Source organism: Rhincodon typus, chromosome 5 (assembly GCF_021869965.1).
Source record: "Rhincodon typus isolate 14 chromosome 5, sRhiTyp1.1, whole genome shotgun sequence".
Classification (NCBI taxonomy): Eukaryota; Metazoa; Chordata; class Chondrichthyes; order Orectolobiformes; family Rhincodontidae; genus Rhincodon; species Rhincodon typus.
The window spans coordinates 74,743,370-74,759,017 of NC_063336.1; the positions used below are offsets into that span (position 1 = coordinate 74,743,370).

A 15,648-nucleotide genomic window follows, 5' to 3' on the forward strand; every position below is an offset into this window, starting at 1 on the left:
CTATCCACTCCTCCCACCTCAAGCCCCACCCCCATCCCCTACCTACCAGCCTCATCCCACCTCCTTGACCTGTCCATCCTCCCTGGACCAACCTATCCCCTCCCTAACTCCCCACCTACACTCACGTTTACTGGCTCCAACCCCGCCTCTTTGATCTGTCTCTTCTCCACCTATCTTCTCCTTTATCCATCTTCTATCCGCCTCCTCCTCTCTCCCTATTTATTTCAGAATCCCCTTCCCCTCCATTTCTGAAGAAGGGTCTAGACCCGAAACATCAGCTTTCCTGCTCCTCTGATGCTGCTTGGCCTGCTGTGTTCATCCAGCTCTACACCTTGTTATCTCTAGCACACTAACCATGAGTTTGTTGGAAATTGAGATAATCAATGATTTCAAAATGAGATTGAAGAACACTTGAAGGAAATAAATGGGCATGGCCACAGAGATAGTGGAGATTTGAGCTGTTCTCCAGAGAGCCTATGCTGTCTCAATGAGATGCTTCTTCACTGTCAATAACAGTATGGATCTAACAATTAATTATCTTAGAGTGGGAGAGGTGGTGAGGGATAGAATGAGATAACTATTGCAATCAAATAAAACGTCACTCAGAGAAGAAATTACTCGATACAAAGATCTTTTACGAGGCCTTTTGCAATTCTGAGCTTTTCTGCTGCACTTCAATATGAAACGTTTTAAGCACTAATTCGAAGTGGACCACTTGTGAGAATGATGTGTAAGGTTTTGTCTTTCAAATTTCCGCTTTGTAGTGTCCTTAATAAACGTATCTAGAGTTCTTATTAATGGATGGTCTAAGCCCAACTATAACATCCTGTTATTAAAACATTGCAATCTGGAACCAAAAAGTTGCTCAAATGAATCAAATTACAGAAATAATTTCTCTATTTGGTCATTTTCTCAACGAACAGTTGTCTTTCCATTAAAGTCAATACTACAATTATAACTAAACATTAAGAGCTAGACTATGAATCAAAACTGATTTTTGACATTCAGGTTTATCCAATGGAATGTTTGAACTGATCAATATGGTTCACTCTAAAGATAAAAGTTCATCTGAGCTAATTATGATTTTTGGCTTGTAGATAAATGACACCTTTGAAAAAATTGACAGTATGTCACTTACCACCCCTGAAACCTGGATAATTATTGATGAATGACAGAAGAAGTGAATGAATGCGAGAATGCGAGTTCAAAACCTCCACCAATATTGCTCCCTAGAGTTACATAGCTAGAAATATTTTCACCAAGTAGAAGCCAAATGTGGACATATAAAAGATTCAACTTCACACTGGATGTTTTTAGGTTTTCATGGATTCTGCCCTAAATGATTAACAAGTTCCTAATATATGATCAGACCCAGCAGAATACTATCTTGGTAGATACTGACTTTTTGATGAATAAAATTATTGTCAAGTTTATCCAGCATGTTACTTCATTTACGAGACATTATCTAGAAAAAATACCAATAAATGAAAACTTTCTGTGTCCATTTAGTAGTAACAGCAATATAATTTAAAGCACTTTAATTGAGGTTATAAAGACCCACCTTATCAGAGGCTGGTGAAGTGCAACCAAGGAGGCATGAATAGTGATTGATACAACAGAGAGGTGGAAGTAATCAAACATAACATTGACATGATGATGAAGTCCTCGATGTAAACTGAAGTGCAGCTTCAATGTCCGACTACTAATCACTTGTAGAGAATTTGGGTCATCAAATCTGAAAGAATATTTTTAAAAATCAACTTTAAAAATAAAGGCTGGATATTCACTGAATTAATATACAGACAAATAAAGTGAAGGAAAACCTGTCCTTTTTGTGGCCTGGGGAAGAGATGATATTTACATAAGAACTCATCTCCCATCTGTAAGCCAAAATATTGCAACTTTAAAATTGATACCCTTAAATGGGGAGCCAATATTTTAGTTTCCATTTTTATCTGAATGAATACCTTATGTCACACTTAATTGACTCTGCATTGTTTCGGAAGAGGTCAAGTAAGTTAGTTCTTTCTATGCTAGCACGCCATTTATCTAAACGCTCCTGGTGGCGACAGCAATGCACACATTTTGAGCTTTTCATGTTCTTTTCACTGCGATTAGTATTATGTCATTCACATGAGGCAAGAGATTAGGTGATGTCTTTCCGAAAAACCTTCCCTAATAGCAAGTGTCATCTCAAACATTCCACTGCTTGCTTGTTCAACCCTCCGTCCCACTTCAACCCCTTACATTTGGCCTCCTCCAGCACTCCAATGAAGCTCAAGGGACAGCACCATATGTTTCCAGAGAGTCCTCTGGTCAACTTTGACAATTTTCATCTTATTTGTATCTTCTATTTTCTTTCTGGTCGGAGGTACTGGAAATATGCTTTTTCCTTTTAATAAGTTCCTGGGACATTTCTTAGTTTTCCATGCATCCCTCCTCCAGCTAATAATTCTCCATTCACTTTGTCCTTGGCATATTCAGTCAGTGTGGACTCAATGGGCCTAATGGCTTGCTTCCACACTGGTATTCAAAGATGTGATCCTACGATTCAGCCCTGTATTTTTATTTATTTAATTTATTGCATTGTACCATCTATTTTTTTAAAATCACTATTGCTATTTAACTATTGCCCCCTTCTGAAGTTCATTACAGAATCCTTTTAATTCTTCTGAACGTGTTTCTGATTTTCATTCCACATCCATCTTCTCCTATTCTTTTTCCAAGGTTCTTGTTTCAGGTTATCAACTCTTGAATATGATGTTAGAAAGTCAATTGGCTACATCAAATCACTTTCAGTAGTATAAGAACAACAAGTGCTGGAAATACTCAGCAAGTCTTGGAACACCTATAGATAGGAGGAGCAGAGTTAATGTTTCGAGTCAAATGGTCAACTCAAAACATTAATTTGAATTCTCTCTCCATAAACGTTGCCTATCTGCCGAGTATTTCCAACAGTTTGTTTTTATTTCAGATTTTCCCACATTTAATATTTTGAGAGTGTTAGAAGTCAAACAACGTAACAATTCGGGCTTTCTAGTACAATTTGCATGAGAAAGTTGTAACTGTTCTTACAGTCTCAAAGTCTGGTCTTTTATTCTCTGCCTTATGCAGTCAGTAGACCAAAAGTTATCACCCAGTAGTACTTTACATTAGGACTTGTCTAATATCCAGCATCAAGAATGAAGTTTCCTTAAATTAAATATCTAAGTGGTGTTAGTCCTTTTGTCTTTAAAGTTAGTGATGTCAGTAAAAATATTAGACCTATATGATCTAAATAAGTGAGAAATTATACGTTGGGCGTTGCTGGCTAGGCAGCATTTATTGTCCAAAGGCCATATTGCTGTGGGTCTGGAGTCACATGTAGGCCACACCAGGTAAAGGTGGCAGTTTCCTTCCCTAAAGGACATTAGTGAACCATATGGGTTTTTCTGACAATTGACCATGGATTCTTAATTCCAGATATCTATCAAATTCAAATTCTGCCATCTGCCATGGCGGGATTCGAACGCGGGTCCCCAGAACATTATCTGGGTCTCTGGATTAACAGTTCAGTGATAACACAACTGGGCCATCGCCTCCCCGGTTAAGATATTAAGTTTCTTAAAGGAGGTAGCAGCACTATTTAATATGTATCTAAGAAGTACATAGTAGTGGAGGAAACGGTTTCATATTCAGCCACCTATTCAGGTCCCGAGAGACAGTTGCTAAGGGCTAATTAATATTATAATCTTTCCAAGGTTTTGAGTGAGTTATGGAGACACGATAGCAGGCATGGCATTGTTCTGAGTAGGTTACAGTATTAACACTTATTATTGAAAGGTGTAAAGAAACAGTAACAGGTTAGTAGGGATGTTTAATTTAGTTTTATAAAATGTGCTGTAAAAATGCAGTTTTATGAATGAGTGAATGGTAATATAGTATAGTAAACACACAGCGCTTGTGAGTGAGGTGGTAAAGAGAATCATAATACAATATCTCACAAAGCTGAGGGGAGACTTGATAAAAATCTATAAAATTATGAGATGCGTAGATAGATTTGACGGTCAGAATCTTTCACCCCACAATTGAAATGTCTAATACTCGGGGATGGGTGATGGGGAAAAGCTCAAAGACGACACGAGTCTGAAACGCACTGCCAAGGATGATGATGGAGGCAGATATGATAACTGCATTTAAGGGACTTTTACATAAGCATACGAATTTGCAAGGAATGGACAGACAGAAGGGATTAGTTTCATTTGGCATAGAGATAACAAGGTGTAGAGCTGGATGAACACAGCAGGCCAAGCAGCATCAGAGGAGCAGGAAAGCTGACGTTTCGGGTCTAGACCCTTCATCAGTTTCATTTTGCGTCATATTTGGCACAATACTTTGGGCTTAAGGGCCTGTTCCTGTGCTGTGCAGTACTTATCTATGTTCTTTGTTCTAAATTGGTGAAAGAGTAGGCAAGGGTCAAACATTTTGATTCACACAGGTTTGTGGAAAATCTCAGTTTTATTTTCCCTTAAACTGCATGAAGCACTTTGTGTTTACTCGTGTTTTTTGGAATATTGTTTTTGAGTTCTCAATGTTTCAACAATGAATCAAATTCAATGCTAGAAATAACTATGTGAATGACCCAATTATTCTTGGGAAAATCAGCTAGTAACTTGTGGCAAGAAACTGGTGCCCATAACCAAATAAGTACCAATTTGCAATATTATTCCCTCACTCGGGCTCCTAGGAATTTTCATTAAGTTGCTGCTCTTGCATCTTATTTGCCCACTAAACCCATTACAGAAAGTTACGTCTAGCAAATAGCGATGCAAGAACCAGATTTTCGATGTGATAAAGCTCTTGGCTGTCTGAACTATCTTTTCATTTGATAATCAAAGCCATTTTATTTTGTAATGTTTATAACATTTTATTTTGTTAAACATGCTTTACAAATATCATTCTGATAATTGTCAATCACTGCAAATCATCCTCTGGTTCAGAAAGTGAATTAAACATTTGTAAACTTATTTTTTCATTTAAAATAATTCAGCGGAAATTTTTAAAATGTAAAATGTTTGAATGATTTTTCTAGTTTGTCCTATCTCTCTTTTTCTCTCAATTTTCCTGTACCTTTTTTGAAATTGAATTCATCCACTAATTCACCTTCCCATGGAGCCACACAAAGTCCGACACATACCCCTACACTTCCCCACCCCCCCCGCCCCCCACCTCCATTCAAGGCACAAAACAATCCTTCCACATCAGACAGATGTTCACCTGCACATCTGCTAATGTGGTCTACTGCATCCGCTGCTCCTGATGTGGCCTCCTCTACAATCGGTGAGACCAAGCGGAGGCTTGGAGACCGCTTTGTACAGCACCTGCGTTCTGTTCGCAACAAACGACAAAACCTGCCAGTTGCGAACCACTCCAACTCCCTGGGCGACATGTCCATCCTAGGCCTCCTCCAGTGTCACAATCACACCACCCGGAAACTGGAGGAGCAACTCCTCATATTCCGCCTTGGGAGCCTACAACCCAATGGTCTCAATGTGGGCTTTACTAGTTTCAAAATCTCCCCACCCCCGGCCTCATCCCGTGACCAACCCTCCCTCTCATCCCCGCCTCCTTGACCTGACACAACCTGTCCGTCTTCTCTCCCACCTCTCCGCTCCTCCCACCTCACTAACCAATCCCTACCACTGCCTACCTGCACTCACCTATCACCATCCCACCTACTTTGCCAAGCCCCAGCCCTCCTCTCTATTTATTTCCCAGCTTCCTTTCCCCCTTCCCCATTTCTGAAGAAGGGTCCCGACCCGAAACGTCAGCTTTCCTGCTCCTCTGAAGCGCCTGGCCTGCTGTGTTACCAGTTCAATTCAAACTAGGAGCCATTTTAAACCTCATTGTGAGCAACAGCTTACTTAAATGATATTAACAACTCCAGATATAGATAAGAGTCAATTTAAATCTAAAACAGACATTTGCAATGCCCATATACTGAAGAATTGCATAGTTGTTTTTAATGAGAACCACTGAATGGTTACAATACGAAAGGTGCCCATTTAGTCCAAAGTATCAATGTCAGTTCACTGCAACAGCAACTCAGCTACATTCATGCTATCTTGTCACGTGGCCCTTCAAATCTCTTCTCTTCACTGAATCATTTAATTCCCCTTTGAAAACTATGACTCAATCTGCCTCCAGGTCGTGCATTCCAGATCCTAACTACATGCTAAGTTTTAAAAAAAAATTTTTCATGTCACCCCTGGCACTTTTGTCATTTACTTTAAACAGGTATCCTGTGGTTCTCAACCCTTCTGCCAATGGGGACTGTTGCTCTCCCATTAATCGGTCCAGGCCGCTCACGATTTTCAAGTTGCAGACTAAATCTCATCTCAGTCTGTTTTCTCTAAGGAAAACAGCCCCAGTTTTTCAAATCTATCCCTATAATTGAAATTATTCATTCCTGTAACCATTCTCAAAAATTCTTTCGACATCTTCTCCAAAGCCTTCACATCATTTCTAAAGTGTGCCACCCAAAATTGGCTGCAATATTTCAGTTAAGGTTGAACCAGCATTTCATAAAATTTCACCAAACTTCTTTGCTTTTGTACTCCCATGCTTCTATTTCTAAAAGGCCAAGATCCCATATGCCTTTCGACTGTTCATGTACTAGCTTTAGAATTGCATCCTTTATCTTATATTTCCTCCCCTCATTCTTTGAGCCGAAATGAGTAACTTCATACTTCTCTCTTTTAGAGAGAATGTGCCACATGCTGCCATTCTATATCGCCTCAAAGTTTATCATTGTCAACCATGTGGCAGATAATACTTTTAAGTTATGAGACATCTACAAATCTTTGAAATTGCACCTTGAGCATTCAAGTCTACCTCATTAATTTAGGTCAAGGAAAGCAGTGCCCCAATTTTTGGTCATTCACATACTCATTTAAACAAATTCTTTGATCCAATCAAATTAAGAGGTCAGAAGTCAGTAGGTAAAGCATCAAAACTGCTACAAAAGGAGAAAGGTAACAGATTGGCTGAAATACGGTAAAGGAAGCAGACAAGCTATTCAAAAGAAATAACACAATGTTGGAGAGATAATGTACTGATTCTATCTTTCAACATCAAATTCCAACCCTCCCAGGTGTATTTTAATAGAGTCATAAGCCCATCGTACCTGCACCAGCTTGAATATCTAGTGCTAATCTTCTACCTTTTCCTCAAAATCCCTGCACACCATCATTATCAAAATAACCATCCAATGGCCTCTTAAATACCTAAACTGAACCTGCCTTCACCACATTTCCAGGCAATGCAATCATACCCTTACAAATGGTTGCGAGAAAGTTTTTTTCTTACACCACCCTTGCTTCATTGCACATAACTTTGAATCTATGCCCTCTGTTCTTGTTCCTTTTAGATGCAAGAACAGCTCCTTCCTATCTACTGTCCAGCCAGGTCACGGTTCTGAAAACCCCAATAAGATCTCCCCTCAGCCTTACTATCTCTAAGGAGAATAGTCTCAACTTTTTCAATCTATTCTCATAACTGAAGTTTATCAAACTTGGGACCATTCTAATAAATTGCTTCCTGACACACTCAATTTGTGTGCTTCCTATAATGTGGCACCTGCAACTGTACATATTACTCCAGCTGAGATCGAACAAGTGTGTAGTACAAATTCCGCATTACCCATTTGCTTTTGTATTCTATGCTCCTGTTAATAAAGCCAAGACCGTATGTTGTATAACTGAGCTCCCCACCTGCCCTGCCACCTTCTATGATGTGGCGATGCCAGTGTTGGACTGGGGTCGACAGGGTCAAAAATCACACCACACCAGGTTATAGTCCAACAGGTTTATTTGAAAACGTAAGCTTTCTGAGCTCAGCTCCTTCTCCAGGCGTAGTGTGAGACAGAAGGTAAAAGACACAGAATTTATGAGCAGAAAGGTAACAACCCTAAAACTGGCTGCCTCTTGTTGAATCTTTAATCAGTTAGGAAGGATTAAAATGCAAAATCCAGATTCCTCTCAAGCCATTGTCTCAAAATCAATGTATACGAGAGGTGATACTTCCCTTCAGCCCAACAAGTCCACACTGACACTCAGAACATGCCACCAGGCCTATCCCCCTAAAACCCACCTAATCTACACATCCCTGAACACTATGAGCAACTTAGCATGGCCAGTCCACCTAGCCTTCACATCTTTGGACTGTGGGAGGAAACTGGAGCATTCGGCAGAAACCCACGCAGACACGGGGAGAATGTGCAAACTCCACACAGACAGTTGCCCAATGGTGGAATCGAACCGAGGTCCACGGCGCTGTGAGGCAGCAGTACTAACCACTGAGCCACCGTGCCAATTGGGACATCAGGATTCTAGGACAGGCCAAACAGAGACAAGCACAGGAATTTCTAGAGGCCTGATTCTCCACCAAGAAGGCCATCAATAAACACATAGAATTAGATCTTATATATACACCGCCATGAAGAAAAACCGGAAATGAGGTAATCAGCTCCAACAGAGTTTAAATACCAGGCGGGAAAACACAACAGCGCTTCATCGGAGGCTGCACTGATGATGTTACCCAGTAGGGTAAAGAAATGTCTGCAAACTAACAAACCAACCACAGATTTTTGACCTTCAATGATCTGTGCACAGATAGTTATTTTTTATTGTCGTACAGTGCTCTTCCAACCAAAGTGCTTCATTTCACACTTCCCCAATTGTATTCAGCAATCGGTACACTTCATCTATTGTGGAATAAGTCACCAATTCACGCAAATGATGTTGCGTTTGGTGTTCTTTTGAAGAATGAGAAAATATACGACTCAAGACATGGAGATTTGTTCCAAATTCTGAGAGTTTCATTTCATACCTTTTCAGGTTACATTACTGCATTATTAGGAATCAGCACAAGATACACAGGAACACTACCACCTACAAGATCCCCACTTTGCCCCCTACCATCCTGATGGTTTAGCAACCTCTTGTCAATTCTCCATTGTCGCTGAGTCAAAATCATGGAACTCTCTTCCGGACAGCATTATAGGTGCACCTACATGAAATAGACTGCAGCAGTTCAAGAGGCAGCTAACCACCGCCTTCTTAAGAACTAGGTAAGAGCATTAACTGTTGACCCTAGCCAGTGACACAACTTCCCTCAACCAATGAAATGGAATACACAGAAGCTGAGTTCTTATTACCCTACTTTGAGGAGAAACTACACCAACTTCTTGAGAAACTTATCATTTCACCCAGATTCCAGAAAAAAAGAGTGAATATTTATTTATAATCACCACAAAAGTTGGTTGTAGAATATATGTCGGTACAATATCGTGGGCCGAAGGGCCCGTACTGTGCTGTACTGTTCTATGTTCACAAGACTTGGTGTTATCATTTTAAAGTAACAGAACAGAATAATCCTAATCTTTTGATGAATACTCACGCAAAGTCTTTGTCAGTGAAATTGAGATCTAAAGACAACTGGAAATCCATCTCATTCAAGGATTTTTCAATCTAAATATAAAATTTGTTACAAAATAAAGTTTATTTTGACTTCCTTAAACAATTTGTACTTACTTCAAACCACTTTAACCACTATGAATAATAAAAATGTATAAAGTTTTAATGTTGACATCAATTGTGCTTTTTCATTAATTTAACTTCTAAAATACAAAATTATAGTAATATCATAATACATTTACACCACTAACAATAAAAAAACTTAAATATTGCATGATCAAAACTGATTTTCCCTCAACTATAATGTCCATACTCACCTAGGGAAGCAAATAGTTAAGTTAATTAGGTCAAATTAAATGCCATCCACAACATCGGAATGGATGATGGCACAAAGGTTTCATTGAAACTTTATTCAAATATGGCAGCAGCTTGCATTTATTGCAGCCTCCACACCAGACAGGATGGGTTGGGCGGGGGGAGCGATGCTGGTGAAAGGTGTGGGGAGGTGAGGGGAAGGGGAAGGGGAGGTGGGTGGTGAAGGAAGGGAGGGAAGAAAGGAGTGGCGGGGGGCAAGAGAGGAGCAGGGGTGACAGAGAGAGAGGGAGAGAGAGAGGGAGGGAGGGGGAAATGAGAGAGACAGATGAGGGAAGGGAGAGGAGAAGGGGAGGGGGCAGTGGGGCAGAGAAGGCAGCAGTTCAAGAGCGCAACTCACCAGTACCTTCCCAGTGGCAAATAGGGAAAAACAATAAATGCTGGCCCAGCCAACGATGCTTACATCTCACAATGAAATTTTAAGAGAGCTTAAAAGGTCTCCCTGCTCAGGGGCTGGCTGTTGCTCAGAAGGTACTGGTGAGTTGCCTTCTTGAACTCTGCAGTCCACAGGCTGTATATTGCTCCACGATGCCATCAGAGGAGTTCCAGGATTTTGACCCAGTGAGTAGAAACAGCAATATATTTCCAACCGAGGATGGTGAGTTACTTGGGGAGGGGGAGGGGAGGAGGAAGTGCACTTGCAGCGGAAGCTTGTTCCCATATATCTGCTGCCTTTGTCCTCCTGGATGGAAATGGTCACGAGTTTGAAAGGTGCTGTCGAAGAATCTTTGGAAATTTCTGGAGTGCATCTTGTAGCTAATGCACACTGTGCTGCTACTGTCCATTGGTGATGGAGGGAATGGATGCTTATGTTTGTGGATGTGGTGCCGTCAGTCACTCTGCCTTAGTAAAATCTTCAGGAGATTTGAATTCTGCTTTCGCCTTTTGAATCTCCGATGATTATACGTCGTGAAAACTTTCTCATCTACTCTTCAACCTCTCATCTCAATGTTTACATACTCATTTACTAACCCCCCTAAGTGCCTTCCTATTCACACTATGACCCTCACAATATTATACACTTCCATCAGGTCCCCTTTCAACATTTGTTGTTCATAGGTAAATAGCCCCAGCCTATGTAACCTCTTCTCCAGTTTAGACCCTCCAACCCTGGCAAATTTTCATTGCATCTTCTCTAGTTACACATTGGCTTTTACTGCGAAGGTGGAGCATAAATGTAGGGATGTCTAATAATGTCTGCACAGGGCACTGGTGAGACTGCACCTGGAGTGTTGTTACAGTTTTGATGCCCTTAAAGAAGGATATACTTGCACTGGAAACTGTTCAGAGAAAGTCCACTGCGCTGCTTCTTGGGATGAAAGGGTTTCCTTGGGAGGAAAGGTTTAGCTTGTTGGGCCTAATTTCACTGGAATTTAGATAGAAGAAAGGGCAATTTATTGAATACATACACCTCTGAGGGGGCTTGGTTCAAGAATAAATGATAAGGAGGAATTTCTTCTCAGAGTCATCTTTAGAAATCCCTACCTCCATCAAGATATTGAAGACTGAGTTAGACGGATTTTTAACTGAAAAGGGAGTCCAGGGCTATGGAGGAACAGGCAAGAAAGTGCTGTTCAGGCCACAATCAGATCTTTCTCATTGCACTGTGACTTTTGCCCATTTTTTTTCCAACCAATCGCTTAGTTCTTTTATGAAGTACTTGAAAATCCATTTCCTAATTATTGATTGTCCTGTCAATGTCCAATCTACCAATACCACTTATAGCTTTGAATACCTCTAACTTTCCCTGTTCGAATGAAATCAATTGCATCATCTCTGGTTTTTCCAGGCAAGCAAAATTGCTCATCTTTGATAAATCTCCTCTAAGTCCCCTTCAAGGCTTTTGCATCTTCAGGAGTTGTGGTACCTGGACATCTTACTACAGGTTAGACCTAAAGACTTAGCATTACTTAGTTCATTCTATACTGTACAAAGCAATTGTACTCCCAAGACTCAAGTGTCGGTCATTTATGCACAAACAACACTTACAATACCAGTACCTGGATCACCCTATTGCATGAGATAACCAGGTGTAGAGCTGGATGAACACAGCAGGCCAAGCAGCATCAGAGGAGCAGGAAAGCTGACGTTACTGTCTAGACCCTTCTTCAGAAATAGAGGAGGGGAAGGGGATTCTGAATTAAATAGGGAGAGAGAGGGGGAGGCAGACAGAAGATGGATAAAGGAGAAGATAGGTGTAGAGGAGACAGACAGGTCAGAGGTGGGGTTGGAGCCAGTAAAGGTGACTGTAGGTGGGGAGTTAGGGAGGGGATATGTCGGTTCAGGGAGGACGGACAGGTCAAGGTGGTGGGATGAGGCTGGTAGGTAGGAGATGGGGGTGGGGCTTGAGGTGGGAGGAGTGGATAGGTGGGAGGACAGGTTAGGGAGGCGGGGACGAGCTGGGCTGGTTTTGGGATGCGGTCGGGGGAGGGGAGATTTTGAAGCTTGTGAAGTCCACATTGAGACCATTGGGCTGCAGGGTTCCCAAGCGAAATATGAGATGCTGTTCCTGCAACCATCAGGCGGCATCGTTGTGGCACTGCAGGAGGCCCAGGGTGGACATGTCGTCCAAGGAGTGGGAAGGGGAGTTGAAATGGTTTGCTACTGGGAGGTGCAGTTGTTTGTTGCGAACCGAGCGTAGGTGTTCCACAAAGCAGTCCCCAAGCCTCCGCTTGGTTTCCCCGATATAGAGGGGGCCACAACAGGAACAGCGGATACAGTATACCACATTAGCAGATGTGCAGGTGAACATCTGTTTGATGTGGAAGGTCTTCTTAGGGCCTGGGATGGGGGTGAGGGGGTAGGTGTAGGGGCAGGTGTAGCACTTCCTGCGGTTGCAGGGAAAAGTGCCGGGGTGGTGGGATTGGTGGGGAGTGTGGAGCAGACAAGGGAGTCCCGGAGAGAGTGGTCCCTCCGGAAAGCAGATAAGAGTGGGGAGGGAAAAATGTCTTTGGTAGTGGGTCAGTTGCAGATGGCGAAAGTGTCGGAGGATGATGCATTGGATCCGGAGGTTGGTGGGGTGGTATGTGAGGACAAGGGGGATTCTGTTTTGGTTGTTATTGCAGGGACGGGGTGTGAGGGATGAGTTGCGGGAAATGCAAGAGACACGGTTGAGGGCGTTTTCGACCACTGTGGAGGGGAAGTTGCAGTCCTTGAAAAACAAGGACATCTGGGATGTCCGGGAGAGGAATGCCTCATCTTGGGAGCAGATGCGGCAGAGGCGAAGGAATTGGGAATAAGGGAAGGCATCTTTGCAGGAAGGTGGGTGAGAGGAGGTGTATTCTAGGTAGCTGTGGGAGTCGGTAGGCTTGAAATGGATATCGGTTTCCAGGTGGTTGCCAGAGATGGAAACAGAGAGGTCCAGGAAGGGGACAGAGGTATCGGAGATGGTCCAGGTGAACTTAAGGTTGGGGTGGAAGGTGTTAGTGAAGTGGATGAACTGTTCGAGCTCCTCGTGAGAGCACGAGGTGGCGCCAACACAGTCATCCATGTAACGGAGGAAGAGGTAGGGAATAGAGCCAGTGTAGAGGGATTGTTCCATGTATCCTACAAAGAGGCAGGCATAGCTTGGGCCCATGCGGGTACCCATGGCCACCCCCTTTGTCTGTAGGAAGTGGGAGGAATTGAAGGAGAAGTTGTTAAGGGTGAGGACGAGTTCAGCTAAGCGGATGAGGGTGTCAGTGGAGGGGGACTGGTCGGGCCTGCAGGACAGGAAGAAGCGGAGGGCCTTTAGACTCACCTTATTGCATACTACTTGCTCATGAAAAAATCTCTTTCGCTACCTCTTTCTACCTCCCATCCCTTAATCAATTATATATCCCAGTTACTACTGTCCTTTTTAATTCTACATGCTTCTCCAGAATTTACTTTCAGAAGAAACTCATCTCCACCTCTGATGGGACCTCTTTTCCTGAAATGCTGCTGAAAGCAGAGTCTTTGAGTATTTCTAAGTTGGTGATGGATAGATTCCTGGTAAGGAAAGGAGTGGAATGTGGATTTGTAGATATCCATCGTAATCTTATTAAATATCGGGGCAGGTTCAAGGGACCGAATAGGCTTCTGCTCCATGTTGATAAGTTCTATTTTCCGTTAACCTTTCAAGCCTGCTTCATCATTCAATTATATCATGTTTCTAGCAACATAGAAGCTGGAGTAGGCCATTCATCCTCTTGAACCTGCTCTACTATTTAATTAGATCCTGGCTGATTTACTTCAATGACTTTCCTGCTCTACTCAAAATCCATTGATATTTCTTAATATCCGGAAATCTCTTTGCCTTCTACCTTGAATACACTCAAGGACTGAGTCACCCAACATAGCCCCCTGGGACAGTATGATCATTTATTCTTAAACTGTGCCCCCTCAGGAGGTGTGTGTATTCAATAAGCTCCCCTCTCTTCTACCTAAATTCCAATAAATATCAACCAAATGTACTAAAGCTTTCCTCACAAGGAAATCCTTTCATCCCAAATATTTGTCACCCTCTGGGTGACGAAATTTCTCTTCATTTAAGTCCTAAATTAGCCTAGCTTTTATTCTGAGACAATTGAGCCAAGGGAAGTATCCTTCCTTCATCCACCATTTTGAGGGGTCAAAAGATAGTTCATCCTTCAATGAGAGCTCCTCTCCTTTTCCTACACTCTACAGAATATAGGCACAGTCTCCTCAAACTCTCATTTTTTAGCTCATTGCTATCTGCCCTTAAACTAAGTCACTTGCTGGGCCAACTCAGAGGGTAGTTAAGAGCCAAATACATTGCTATGGGGCTGGATATACACATAGGCCATACCAGGCAAAGGCGACAGATTTCCTTCCTGAGTTTGCTATAAATAGGAAGAGTAGGCCATTTGGCCCCTTAACCTGATCCGGTATTCAACCCTTGCCAACCGTCTGTTACTTCAAGCAAGTAAATCAGAACAGCCAGATATAATTTACCTTGAGAAAAAAAATAAATGTTTGAAAATCCTTATTCAAAGTTTCTCCAGGTGAGAATTCATTTATCAATGACCATGGCCGTAGTAGATTCCCACAGCTTTGGAATGGACAACAAATGCCAGTCTGATTTACATGCTCACATCCCATTAAGCAAAGAGAAGTGAGCTTTAATAGTATGTATTCACCAGGTTTACTCCTCCCCCATCTTTTTGGCAAGGATTTTGGCTATCCAGGTCTATGCTGTCAAGTGTGTCCTCTGTAAAACATTTTAAACTAACACTTCATTGAAAATCCACTGCATGGCCAAGGTGTTAGGCTCCCTCATCAAATCTGTTCCACTGGCTTCCAAGAAGCTCCTTGGGATCATTTTCAATATGACATGGATTAGATAAATGCAAGTTGTTGATGTTGTCAGGTATCATAAATCAAGTTTACAATATCTCTATTTAATATTAATGGGTTAACTTAAGATAGTTATCAAAATATTCAAGTTGAATCTGGAATTAAATTCTTTACCTTTTTTCCATCAAGTAACATTTTAACTTTGAGGAGTAGCACGTCATTAACCACGATCTCTTCATTTTTGTAAAGAATCTGAAAGGTTTTACTGCAGACTGTACAATCATAGGCAGCAGGGGGAAAAGCAAGTTCAGAGCCTATGAAAGGAAAATAAAAAGGCACAGCAAACAGTAAACTTTACAATTCTGAATATCATATGAAACAAACACTGGTACATATTACTTACTTGACAGGGATTTCAAGTTGGTCTCGGATGCTTGAAATTAATACATTATATAAAAAGTGTTTAATTCTATAGTTAAAATCACATGTATCCATATCACATTCACAGAGGCATGTTAGTCCTTCACATGCATACAAGTCATAG

The 15,648-nt window shown here is 41.7% G+C and overlaps 1 protein-coding gene across 6 annotated transcripts in view; it reads right to left on the minus strand.

Annotated features, from left to right (window-relative positions):
- fam135a (family with sequence similarity 135 member A) overlaps positions 1 to 15,648 on the minus strand; it is a 312,830-nt gene that overhangs the window by 193,475 nt on the left and 103,707 nt on the right. For all 6 annotated transcript variants that reach the window (XR_007262130.1, XM_048597297.1, XM_048597296.1 and 3 more), the window contains 3 exons: positions 15,279 to 15,418; positions 9,439 to 9,509; positions 1,562 to 1,735 (listed from right to left, as the gene is read on the minus strand). Coding sequence is in view for 5 of the 6 variants with exons in the window: in XM_048597297.1 (XP_048453254.1) it covers positions 1,562 to 1,735; positions 9,439 to 9,509; positions 15,279 to 15,418 (385 nt within the window). In the remaining variant the exon portion in view is untranslated. The remainder of the gene's footprint in view (positions 1 to 1,561; positions 1,736 to 9,438; positions 9,510 to 15,278; positions 15,419 to 15,648) is intronic.